The sequence below is a fragment of the Dendropsophus ebraccatus genome, chromosome 1 (genome assembly GCF_027789765.1).
Source record: "Dendropsophus ebraccatus isolate aDenEbr1 chromosome 1, aDenEbr1.pat, whole genome shotgun sequence".
Lineage (NCBI taxonomy): Eukaryota > Metazoa > Chordata > Amphibia > Anura > Hylidae > Dendropsophus > Dendropsophus ebraccatus.
The window spans coordinates 40,373,844-40,386,632 of NC_091454.1; the positions used below are offsets into that span (position 1 = coordinate 40,373,844).

Sequence of the window (12,789 nt, forward strand, 5' to 3'; positions counted from 1 at the left end):
CCTGGCCTAGTAAGGGATAACATGACTCAAAATGCGTCAGAGAAGTGCTAAATTTCTAAAGGCCATGGGGCCTACACTGGTAGCTCTCTTCACATGGATGGCCTGCTGAGATATAATAAAGGTAAACTATGTCCTTTATTACTGAAACTATTACATTTTTTCTAGCACACACCCACATGAAATGACACATTGGTAATTATGTACTTGGAAGATACTAAAAATCTCATTACTGACTAACAACAGTGCCAGTGGGATCGCACTTTTATAAGGCTGGGTTCACACTATGTATATTTGAGGCTGTATTTGTGAGGCTGTATAGCAACCAAAACCAGGAGTGGATTGAAAACACAGAAAGGCTATGTTCACATAATGTTGTAATTGAGTGGATGGCCGTCATTTAATGGCAAATTTTTGCTGTTATTTTAAAACAACGGCTATTATATTGAAATAATGGCAGTTATTTACCGTTATATGACGGCCATCCACTCAATTTCAACATTGTGTGAACAGAGCCTTTCTGTGTTTTCAATCCACTCCTGGTTTTGGTTGCTATGAGGACCTGACTTGAGGACCAAATACTGCCTGAAATATACAGTGTGTGAACCCAGCCATATAATAGGAATAGATGTTTTTTAAGTATTTTGTAATTCTCACCGCACATTTACACATGCAAATGAAAAGCATATCATCTAAAAAGCATAAATTTTCGAAATTGAATATATTCAAAGACAATAATAATAACTACTGATGTTCTTATATACAGTACATAAAAGAAACCTGTGGACGGACTTGCCAAAAAGAGTTAAAGCGACTCTGTACCCACAATCTGACCCCCCTAATCTGCTTGTACCTTCAGATAGCTGTTTTTAATCCAAGATCTGTCCTGGGGTCCGTTTGGCAGCTGATGCAGTTATTGTCCTAAAAAGTTAATTTTAAAATTGCACCACCCCTCCGTCCCTCCTCCCCACCCTCTTCACCATTAGGAATGCTCCAGGCAGATTGCCTATTATTCCCCTCCTGTGTTACCACAGCACATGGGCTGGATCATTAAAGGGAACCAATCACGCAGAAAATCAATGTAAAGCTAAGGATACGTGCTGTTAGATCACCCAGCACACTTCCCAAATATCCCCCTGTAACCTCTGAGCCCCCCTCAATTAGACAGTATTCTTACTTTGATCAGGTAACGCGCTGTATGTAAACTTTTGGTAAGTAGTCAAGGTGGGCGTATGTAGTCACGGTCCGGGGGCGTATGTAGTCACGGTCCAGGGCTGTAATCACGCCCAGAGGGGCGTGATTCGGAGGCTTGCGGTCCAGTGACGTCATCCGGGGGCTTGCAATCCACGTCGCAGCCGCGCCGACGTCTTCGGAAAGCCGCGCATGCGCAGTACGTCAGCGTCGTCTCCCGCCGTACTGCGCATGACGGACATAGCCTAGAACTCACTTAGCGCCGGAGATCGTCGCTGGAGGCTGTGTTTCACCTGCTGGGCTCACCTCAATTCATTTTTCTGCTGAAATCTGGTATTCCTCATCAGTTCTTTCTTCACTGCCACCAATGATTTACTTTGCAAACTCCCCCTGCAAATAAAATCATTGGCGGCAGGGGGAGTTTGCAAAGTAAATCATTGGTGGCAGTGAAGAAAGAACTGATGAGGAATACCAGATTTCAGCAGAAAAATGAATTGAGGTGAGCCCAGCAGGTGAAACACAGCCTCCAGCGACGATCTCCGGCGCTAAGTGAGTTCTAGGCTATGTCTGTCATGCGCAGTACGGCGGGAGACGACGCTGACGTACTGGGCATGCGCGGCTTTCCGAAGACGTCGGTGCGGCTGCGACGTGGAACGCAAGCCCCCGGATGACGTCACTGGACCGCAAGCCTCCGAATCACGCCCCTCTGGGCGTGATTACAGCCCTGGACCGTGACTACATACGCCCCCGGATCGTGACTACATACGCCCACCTTGACTACTTACCAAAAGTTTACATACTTGCATGACCTGATCAAAGTAAGAATACTGTCTCATTGAGGGGGGCTCAGAGGTTACAGGGGGATATTTGGGAAGTGTGCTGGGTGATCTAACAGCACGTATCCTTAGCTTTACATTGATTTTCTGCGTGATTGGTTCCCTTTAAGACACCTGTGCAGTGTTCAAACAGAAGTAACTGTTCCAGTGGCATTCCTAATGATGAAGAGGAGGAGGGATGGATGGGTGGTGCAAAGTTAGGGCACAGATACGCCCATAGGGCACGGGGCTGCAATTTTAAACATAATTTTTTATGACAATCACCTGCTGAACGGACCGCAGGACAGATCTTGGATTAAAAGCAGCTATCTGAAGGTACAAGTGGTTTTGGGGGGGGGGGGTCAGATTGTGGATACAGAGTCGCTTTAAGGCTCCCTGCCAACCTCTACTACTGGCTGTAGGCATGGCTTATTTATCGGAAACTCTGGACAGCATATTACTGCCTATCATTCGTTGTCTGTTGGATCCCATATGGGTCATAATCATGCCATTTGTTGGATTATAACAACCAGCGTAAAGACCAAAACATCATAAGTGTTTTATGAACTTCAATATTCTGAGATAACAACTTTCTTCAAGTATCCCACCAGGTTTTACATGAATAACAATAACCACTTGTGCCCTATTTTGCCCCTTACTGGTGATGTTCCACAGAATTTTTCATAGTCTAAAACTCTGATCTAAAGTTGTGTGTTGTCTGGTCTGTGGCTTTTATTTCAGCCCCAACCAAACTGCTCCCCCCCCCCCAAGACTTGCTTCATACTCAGTGGGTGGCTCTTCTGATCTGCTCTCCACAAGTCTGTGTTATATTTCCGAACCTCCAGCACACCACCACCTCCAAAAGGCAAGCTGATCCCTAGGAGCAGTGCTCCAATCCTTCTGCTTTGCATGCAGGAAGACATCTACCCTCCAGGTCTCAGGCCTTATTTCTATCTATATCGGCCACCAATTTACTATTTGAAGGAATATTGCATTATTGCAATATTTATTAGAGGATCTCTGAAAGGTAAAGCAAGGCTTTCTTTTCAACTAAGCAGCAGTTTAGTGCTTATTACATAGGTGTTCCAACTCCCCCCTCTTCCAGCTGTTGCAAAACTGCAATTCCCATCATGCCTGGACAGCCAAAGCTTTGCAACAACTGGAAGGCCACAGGTTGGACACCACTAGCTTACTGTAACAAGCTTGTTGTGATGCTGTTGTTTCTTTCACTTCTGCTCACATAGCTAGTGCATCAGTAACCCATTTCTCCCTTTACATGTCATGTCTATAGTAGTGTACTGTAAATAATTTTCCTGTCTTCAGTCAAGTCTACTTTTACCAGCACAATGTCATGGCATAGTATTTAGGAGCAGACAAGTAGGGGAAAGGAAGTAGGGGAAAGGAAAAACCTGCGTGTCTGCTATGTAATGGCCCCTACCATATGACGGATCCCCAAAAAATATTATTTGTAGGGAAAATTTTGGGGAAATTTTTTTTTTGTAATTACAAAAAAAAAATGATGTTTATGTATTTAAAGGGGTTGGCCACTTTATAGTTAAATCGTTCAGTGTAAAGTATTAGTAACTGTACTCACTGTATATACTGACAGCAGCTGCCTGTGTACCTCAGAAATCTAAAATCAGACTCCTCCCTCTAGGCTGGGCTGTTCTGTGGTGATTTTGTCCATAGGATGGCCAACATGGAAAAGCATGTGACCATGCCCACCCTCTGTGTCCACCTCTCAGCCTGTATATGCCCATAGAGGACACAGAGGGCAGAGCGTGGTCACATTCAGGGCTGCCATCAGCACTGGGCTTACCCAGGCAAGTGCTGGGCTCAGGGAGGGGGGAAAGGCCTGGTGTTCTAATGTTCGGCTTGGTCACTGTAGTGCAGGGGGAGTAGGCTGAACTTCAGAAGACACAGATGACGGAGCAGGACCTGCACGGAAAGAGAAAAGAGTGAAGGACCTGATCACATGACCTGAAGGTCCTCAACCTTACAGTGTGGATGTAGTGTCCCAGTACAGGTGAACCACTAAGTTTTGTGTCAGAAAAAGGTAACTCTGTTAGGTGTCACACAAAGGGGAGGAAGCTGTCTTTTGTATTTTCACTACTTGGTTTCTCACTTTCCTTTAACTGTCTATTTGTAGGGGCACAGCTTAAGGACTGTTAAGTTGGGTTAAGTTGTGTATTGTATGTTCTCAGTTTTAGACAATCACATGTGCAGGTACCACACACCGTTCACAGCCCACTGCACTTCTCCTTTTCTTTTTTACACAGCCCCACCAATAGGAGGTTAGACCTGGTCGCCCCTATATAAGCCTTGTTAGTTCCTGATGGGAGGTCTTGGTCTTTTAGTCTTTTGTCAGTGGAGTTGGAGAGAGACTAAGAAAGAGACAGGAAAAGTCCCTTTAATAAGGAAAAATCTCTAAGAGGCACTGCTAAACCCACAGAAGGCATAACCGTCCTCTAGGGAATACCTTGTCCATGCCAGGGATCTTTCTCACTATTGTCAGGACTGATTCACAGTAAGACAAAGAGCACAAAGCCGAAGTATCTTACTGATTTTGCATGGCTATCTTGGGAAGCCTTGAGGAGTCTGCTACGCCAAGTTGTATAGACCTGGGGCTCGTACTACCCAACCAGGAACTCTCTGAACTGGATGGGCAGAAGGTAGTCCTGAGTTCTATTACCTGTATTGCACTAAAGTTCTTAGGTAAAGGTCACCTTTGGTTGAATCTATTCCGGTAGTAGCGGACTTCGTGTAAAATCACACTTTCTTAAAAGGAGGAAATTGATTGAGGCACAGGGATTACTGATGAAAAAATGTGTGTGGTCTGCATTATACAGACTTTTTAATTTTGGTGCCACGTTGTCTAAAATGGAATTACCACTTTTGTGTGATGTGATATAAAATTTTTAAAAATAAAGAATGGAAAAAGGAAAAAAAAAGTTTTCTTCCTTCTCTCTGATGATCTCTCATCAGGAGGCAGGTAGTATACACACACACACACACGTTACCTAAAGTTGTAAAAACAATAAAAAGAATGAGTAATATAATACAAAAGAAAATGTGGACAAATCTTTAACTTATTGGGGAGGTGCTATGTCATATTTTTGAAAAGTAAAAAAAAAAATCACTTTTTAAGTCCCTTTTACAAGCAGTCACTAGATTGCATAAACTGGTAAATGCTATGCTATTGATCAATGTAATCAATTGATCAATATTGATCAATGTTATCAGCGATCTTCACATGGAGCCTGCCTGTGGCAGACTCTATGTGAAGATCGCTGAGCAGTATACCACTGGCAATCAGGGAAAAAGACCAGAACCCCCCGCAAGCAAACTGCACGGGTTCCGATCAATAAGTGACAGGAGCTACTGTCAATTACACTTAATCAGCGTTTAGGCGGTTAATAACAGGCTGCATTGCTATCATTGCTGCTTTTCATTAATGGGGAGGGCCTGACTGCTGATAGAACCTGGTCTTCACCTGCTATGAAATGAGCTCTGGGCTCATTTCATAGAGACAAAAGAAATAATAGCGTACAGGTACGCCTTGGGCCGTCGGCTGACAGACACCCATGCCATACGCGTACACCAAAGGTCATCGAGGGGTTAATGAGGCACTGTTGCAAGAAAAGAACAAATGATCATTAGGTCTCTCCCTTCACTGCACATGTGCACAGCTGCTGCGTGTCCACATTCAGTAGCAGAGAATTCAGGGGCTGCTTGCATTGTAAGGTCAGCTCTCCTGCCACAAAGCATCAAAACCTCTGTAACCACACAGTGACATTATGCTGACTGAATTGTTGCATAACAAAGAGCATTGTCTCCTGGTAAGCTGCAGAGCTGATAATATAATTAGCAAAAGATAACATATTTAGCCTGAATGATGAACAGGTGTCTCTCCTTGTGGGAGCATGCAGAGAATTGGGACCTCCTGTGTTTGGTCTCTTTTTTGTTGAACAGAGAAAAGACCAAAAAATATCAGCATGGAGGGAGCATGGACCACAGTTTGGCCATATGTATATCATTGATTTAAATATAGAAAACAAGTATATTGCAAGACCGTTTGCAATCACAATCCCTGTTGAGTTCTTGTGACTGGTACACTGTAAGGCTAAACGCTTGTATGTTTAAAAATCCAATTCGCATTCATTTGCAGTCATTTTAATTGCAACTGTATTTCTACAAGAATAATCAAAGATAAGAAAGGCAACAATGCAAGGATGAGTTATACTACACATAGAAAAAAACTACAAGTCTGTGAAAAATCCTATATAGCCTGGGCAGGTTAGGTCAAGTAAAAAACTGTGTCAATGTGTTTTTCTGCTTTGTAATAAACACAACATAAAAAGGCTAAAGCACTGGAACAAGGTTTACATAATTGATGACAAAAAGGAATATAAAGTATTATATTTAGTAACTATCTGCACGTGAATATTGTAGACTGTAGCACAATACTGTCCCAATAATATCACCAAGAACTGTAGTATGACCCATTCATTTCTAAGCTTGGTAAGGGCCCTGAAGGTCAGATCCTAGCAATATACAATCACTCTACTAGATTGTGCATACAATAAAACTACCACTTTAATAATCTGGCATCCTATAGTCCTGATCTTAATGGAATGAAACTAATTTATCCTAATCGCTGTTTTAATTGAAAAACCTTATAATCACTATGATAGGGAACTGGGGAGATGTGGAGTTGTTGTGCACAAGTGGGTCTGTGAAGATGCAAAGAAACCCACCACCCAGGGAGCACTGCAGATCAGCTGTACAGTTCTGTGCTATATTGTCAGCTCCAAAAAGCAATGGTGCATCTGTGTTTTCTCTGTTTTTATGGTACATCTGAGCCATTGTTATTTTTATTTTTATTAATATACTGTATATATATATATATATATATATATATATATATAATATTATTATATTATTAGAACTGTTTTAGTAACCATTTTTCAATAACAATATCAAGGAAAATGACAGGACAGTAAGGGGCATATTCCACAGAGCGATAATCGATTATCGCTCTGTGGAATAGAGAGAACAATCAGCCGATGATCGTGTCATCGGCTGATCGCTCATTTAGGTTTAAACCTAAAATCATCGGTCGCCACCCACCCATCGCTACGTGGAATAGCGGGCGCCCGACAATTTCAAATTATCATACATTACCTGTCCAGGCATAGGTCTTCTCCTTCTCCCGGTCCCGCGCCGCAGAAGCTTCGGAGCGGCCTGTCTGAGCTGACAGACCGCTCAGCCAATCACTGGCTGGAACCACCGCCGAGTGGTCTGTCAGTTCAGACAGGCCGCTCTGAAGCTGCTGTGGCGCGCGACTGGGAGAAGGAGAAGACTTGCGCCTGGACAGGTAATGTATGAAACAAGGGCTGCAAGGACATCGGTAACGATGTCCTTGCAGCCCTCGCTAACGATTGTTGGGCCGTGGAAAAGGCCCAGTAAACAAGCGCCGATCTAGCAGATCAGCGCTCGTTTACATCATTGGTCGGGCCCTGCTTGGCCCGTGGAATAGCACCTTCACCCATAGGGGACACAGCCAGTTTTGGCGTTTATGACACGGCCAAATTTTTCAAATATGACATGTGTCACTTTAAGCATCAATAACTTTGGAATTCTTTAACCAATCCTTGTAATTCCAAGATTCTTTTTTTCGTGACATATTCTACTTTATGTTAGTGGTAAATTTGGGTTTATAACTTTAGAAATTTTTTGTGAAAAAACTCCAAAATGTTATGAAAAATTGAAAAAATAGCATTTCTCTACATTTGAAAGTCTCTGCCAATAGGGAAAATAGTAATACTACATAAATTATTTATTACTTCATATCTAGAACATGTCTACTTTATAATAACAGCATTTGGTGAACATGCTTTTACTTGTTTAGGATGATAGAGGCCGTTAATGTTTAGTAGCAATTTTCAATTTTTTCATGACAATTTCAAACTGAGAAATTCTTTAGGCACAAGTTCAGTTTTGGAGTATATTTTGGAGGCCTGTATACTAGAAACCCGGATAAATTACCCCATTTTGAAATCTTCACCTTTTCAAGTATTCAAATCTACAGTCACACAGTTTTTTTTAACCCTTTGGGCATTTCACAGGAATAGCTGCAAAGTAAGAGTGAAAAGTTAAAATTTGTATTTTCTTTGCAGAGATTCCAATGTAATCCTATGTATTTTTTACCACACCAATTACCATTACAGATCCACCAATTTCGGCAATTGCCGATGCTGGAACTCTTTTGGGGGTCCAGTGCCAGTTACACTAGACTGTCAGCTATCAGCTGACAGTTTAGTTGCGGCTCCCGGTCACTGTTTGTGTAAACAGCAAGAATCTGAAGCTGCGCAGTTATAATACGTCATCATGCTGAAACTAACCTTCTACCATGACGTATTATAACTGCATGGAACGGCTAGGGGTTAAGTGCCAAGATGAATATTACAATCGAGAATATTCTCAGCTAATGAGGGTGAAATTGGGCAGACATCACTGTTAGCAAGAGATAACTAGATACTAGACTAGATACTAGAAGTTAGAGGGAGATGGTCAGGTGGGCCATTGTTTTTAACCTCTTAAGGACATAGGACGTACCGGTACGTCCTATGTCCTCACTTGCACTTCAAAGCGGGGCCGCGCGGCGGCCCCGCTTTGAAGTGCCGCGATCCCGGGTGCCGCGTGTAGCCCGGGACCGCCGCTATTAGCGGGCACGGTCTGATCGCCGTGCCCGCTAATTAGCTAATCGGAGGCAGCTGTCAAAGTTGACAGCTGCCTCCGATTACCGGAGGCAACGTTTCCCTGGTGTCTAGTGGGGGAGATCGCTCCTCCGGGACCTTGTCCCGGAGGAGCGATCTCCGTTACTGATGCCGGCCGGGGACGCGTCCAAGATGGCGCCGTCCTCGGCTCGGCACTCGTTTACTTCCGGCTGCAGCAGCCGAAAGCAAACGAGTGCCGATCTCATGGATCTCTGCAGCATATCTATGCTGCAGAGATCTCAATGAGAGATCACAGTGTATATACTAGAAGTCCCCCAGGGGGGCTTCTAGTATATGTGTAAAAAAAAAAAAAAAAGTGTTGTTAATAGTAAAAAGCCCCCTCCCCTAATAAAAGTCTGAATCACCCCCCTTTTCCCAGGTTTTAAATAAAAGTAAACAAATAAATAAATAAATAAACATGTTTGCTATCGCCGCGTGCGTAATCGCCCGAACTATTAATTAATCACATTCCTGATCTCGTACGGTAAACGGCGTCAGCGCAAAAAAATCCCAAAGTGCAAAATTGCGCATTTTTGGTCGCATCAAATCCAGAAAAAATGTAATAAAAAGCGATCAAAAAGACGTATATGGGCAATCAAGGTACCGATAGAAAGATCAAATCATGGCGCAAAAAATGACACCTCGCACAGCCCCATAGACCAAAGGATAAAAGCGCTATAAGCCTGGGAATGGAGCGATTTTAAGGAACGTATATTGGTTAACAACGGTTTGAATTTTTTACAGGCCATCAGATACAATATAAGTTATACATGTTATATATCGTTTTAATCGTAATGACTTGAGGAACATGCATAACAAGTCAGTTTTACCCCAGGGTGAATGGCGTAAAAACACATTTCCCCCAAATAAAAGAAATGCGTTTTTTTTTTCAATTTCACCACACTTCGAATTTTTTTCTGGTTTCGCAGTGTACTTTATGCAAAAATTCAGCCTGTAATTGCAAAGTACAATTAGTGACGCAAAAAATAAGGGGTCATGGGGGTTTTTAGGTGGAAAAATGCAAGTGCTATGACCTTTTAAACACAAGGAGGAAAAACCGAAAACGTAAAAACGAAAATGGGCCATGTCCTTAAAGGGTTAAAGCCACTCTGGGGGCAGTGTCGGAAAAATGTAAGAAAAAACTTTAATCGCCTCACCAAGCCCTGTTCTTGCTCTGATGCCGCTCAGGTACACTCTAATCATCACTTTCTGGTCCTATCTTAACTCAGGAAATTGTTCCTGCTTAAAGATTGCTACAGACTGTGATTTTTTTTTTACTCCTTTTATCATTTTCTGTGTCTATTTTTTGACTATGAGTTGCATGTTCTGTTTTTTTCTGTAAGGGAGAACTGGTTTTTTACTACTGAAAATGTTGCTTTCCTACAGCTGCCACCACCAGCAGAGTACAAGCACTGCTACAGGCATCTGTATTCCGTCAGCAGAGGAACGACTCAGGGTGTGACATTATGTTGACAGCCATGTTGAAGCCCTTCTCAGTGCCAACTGTACTCTGCTTAGGGCTCTGTGCTACTAGCCAAGAAAGTGATTCAAGTAGAAGTATAGACCAGAACTGCTAATGCATTCCCATCTTATATTAACTCCTCAATCCCAGTTACCTATTTTGGACTCCCTCCAAATGCAGCAAGCTTTATCTAGCTCATCCTAGTTACAGTTGTTTCCCATTGATCAATAATTTCCTAGAATACAACATTAAAAAAATGCCGCCATTTGTGGCAAGGCAAAGGCTGCTATATGCGGTAGGAGCTATGTGCGGTGGAATTTCATAAGGCTTCACAAAAGTGGTTGTTCTCTTTAAAGGGGTTGTCCAGCAAAAATATTTTTCTTTCAAATCAACTGGTTTCAGAAAGTTATATAGAAATGTAATTTAATTCTATTTAAAAATCCCAAGTCTTCCCATACTTATTAGCTGCTGTATGTCCTGCAGGAAATGTTGTTTTCAGTCTGACACAGTGCTCTCTGCTGCCATCAATGTCTGAGACAGGAAATGCCCATAGAAGGAGAGGTTTTCTATAGGAATTTGCTGCTGCTCTGGACAGTTCCTGTCTTGGCCAGAAATGTCAGCAGAGAGCACTGTGTTAGACTCCAAAGAAAACACCACTTCCTGCTGGACATACAGCAGCTGATAAGTATTGAGATTTTTAAATAGAATTAAATTACAACTTTCTGAAACCAGTTGATTTAAAAGAAAAAGATTTTCACTGGATAACCCCTTTAAGGCTCTTCCATAAGTCATCATAAGTTTTGGTAAAGACTGTCAAGAGGCTTAAAACGCACTAAACAACAAAGAAGATAACAAACAGTAATGGTTTAATATAGCTCCTATAACGTAAAGGGTTAAAGAGCATTATGCCCAAACAGGTAGTAGAATACTGGAAGTATAAGAGCGGTATTAACCTGGTCCTATGGTCTCGGCGTTCTGTATGGCTGCTTATTATTTGCAGCTTACCTGATGGTCCAGGAAGCCATCATGAAAGTCTGCATAGATACAGCAAACCTTTAACTAATAATGATACCCATGCCTCCGCCAGGCAACTCTGTACTCAGGTATAATAATACGCCTCCTGCTGGTAAAAATCAGATCAACTTACCGTCATAATTTACAATAATAATAGCGAGCATGTAATCCTTCCCCAACATCTTCTGCGATCCACGGATTCAGTCACAACAGGCTGAGGGGGTCTGACCTCCACTGTAGCCCAATGCAGTGATGGAAATCAAGCAGGAAAGTGAGATGTCACATATGTGTGCGTGTATGCGCTCCTTCCCAGATCAGCCAGCAAACACAGCCGAAAAGTCATCAGCACCCATTTGTGTGTTGGTGTGAACGACGTGCAGAGTGTGCTGGACAGAGGAGAAGCTGGGATGTAAGGCGAAGGCTGGGAGGAGAGGCAGGAGGCAGCTCTTAGTGGTTGTTGCATTGGAGGAGGAGCTGTCCAGTGCTGATGAATGATGCTCCTGTACACTAGGACACATTCCACTTCTTCAATCACACAATGCTTTACCCTGTACACTCCAGCAGCGCTCTCTCTCTCTCTTCTTCTCTCCCTATAGAGTGGAAAGCATAAAATATTTACAGACACTCCATGGAGTATATAGTATATACCATATAAATCGTACATATCATAAGCATCGATAATTGCATAAGTGCATGGAATAACTCCCTCCCTCGTGTAGGAAATAGGGACGTCCTTCCCTGGGAAATGTGCTATATATAGAAGCCTGAAGTCTCACCTGCAGGGTCCCCAGGGCCAGCGAGGCGTCACAGACTAATGGCTGGTAGCTGACTGATGGAATGAGCTGCGTAACACTATAGGAGCATTTCTATACGGGAAAGATTTATGAAATGTGGGTAAAGTGGTGAAAAAATATTCCATCAGCGTGTAAATAGATCAGTAAGACCGCTTTCACAAAGTAGTATTTTTTATCAGTATTTGAAAGGCTCAGTTCACGTGTGCATCTGTTTTCATCCGCTTTTCCATTGACTTTCATTATTAAAAAAAAAAAGGATCAAAATACACCATGACCGAAATTTGGTGTACGTTTAAAAAAAGGATGCATTTTGATCCGTTTGTTTTTTATAATGGAGGTCAATGGAAAAACGGATCATAACGGATGCGCACAAATGGTCATAACCTTAATGACAAATTAGTGTTAGGGTAGCTTCACACGTACCGTATCGCTGCGGTGTAAAAAACGCACCAAAAACGCAGCGATAAAAACGCAGCATTAAAAACGCAGCGATACGGTACGTGTGAAGGCACCCTTAGGCTATGTTCACACTACATAAGTCCCGCAGAAATCAAGGCCGTGATTTCTGCGGAACTTACGTAGTGCTGCAGGCTGAGGGAATCCCAGCCGGAGTGTAAACACATGGGATACACTCCAGCTGGGATCCCTAGCGGCGTGTCAGTTTCAGCACTAATGCGCACTAAAGATTGTTTGGCCAGTATAGGATGATCTTGTTCTTAGACCGGCCATCTCATACT

General features: G+C 42.7%; 1 protein-coding gene across 1 annotated transcript in view; it reads right to left on the reverse strand.

Moving 5' to 3' along the window:
• The window catches only part of APBB3 (amyloid beta precursor protein binding family B member 3), an 80,873-nt gene extending 69,418 nt beyond the window's left edge, over nt 1-11,455 (reverse strand). The window contains exon 1 of the mRNA XM_069969809.1: nt 11,392-11,455. Coding sequence (XP_069825910.1) covers nt 11,392-11,440 — 49 coding nt within the window. The 5' untranslated portion in view covers nt 11,441-11,455. The remainder of the gene's footprint in view (nt 1-11,391) is intronic.
• Between the last annotated feature and the right edge of the window lie 1,334 nt (nt 11,456-12,789).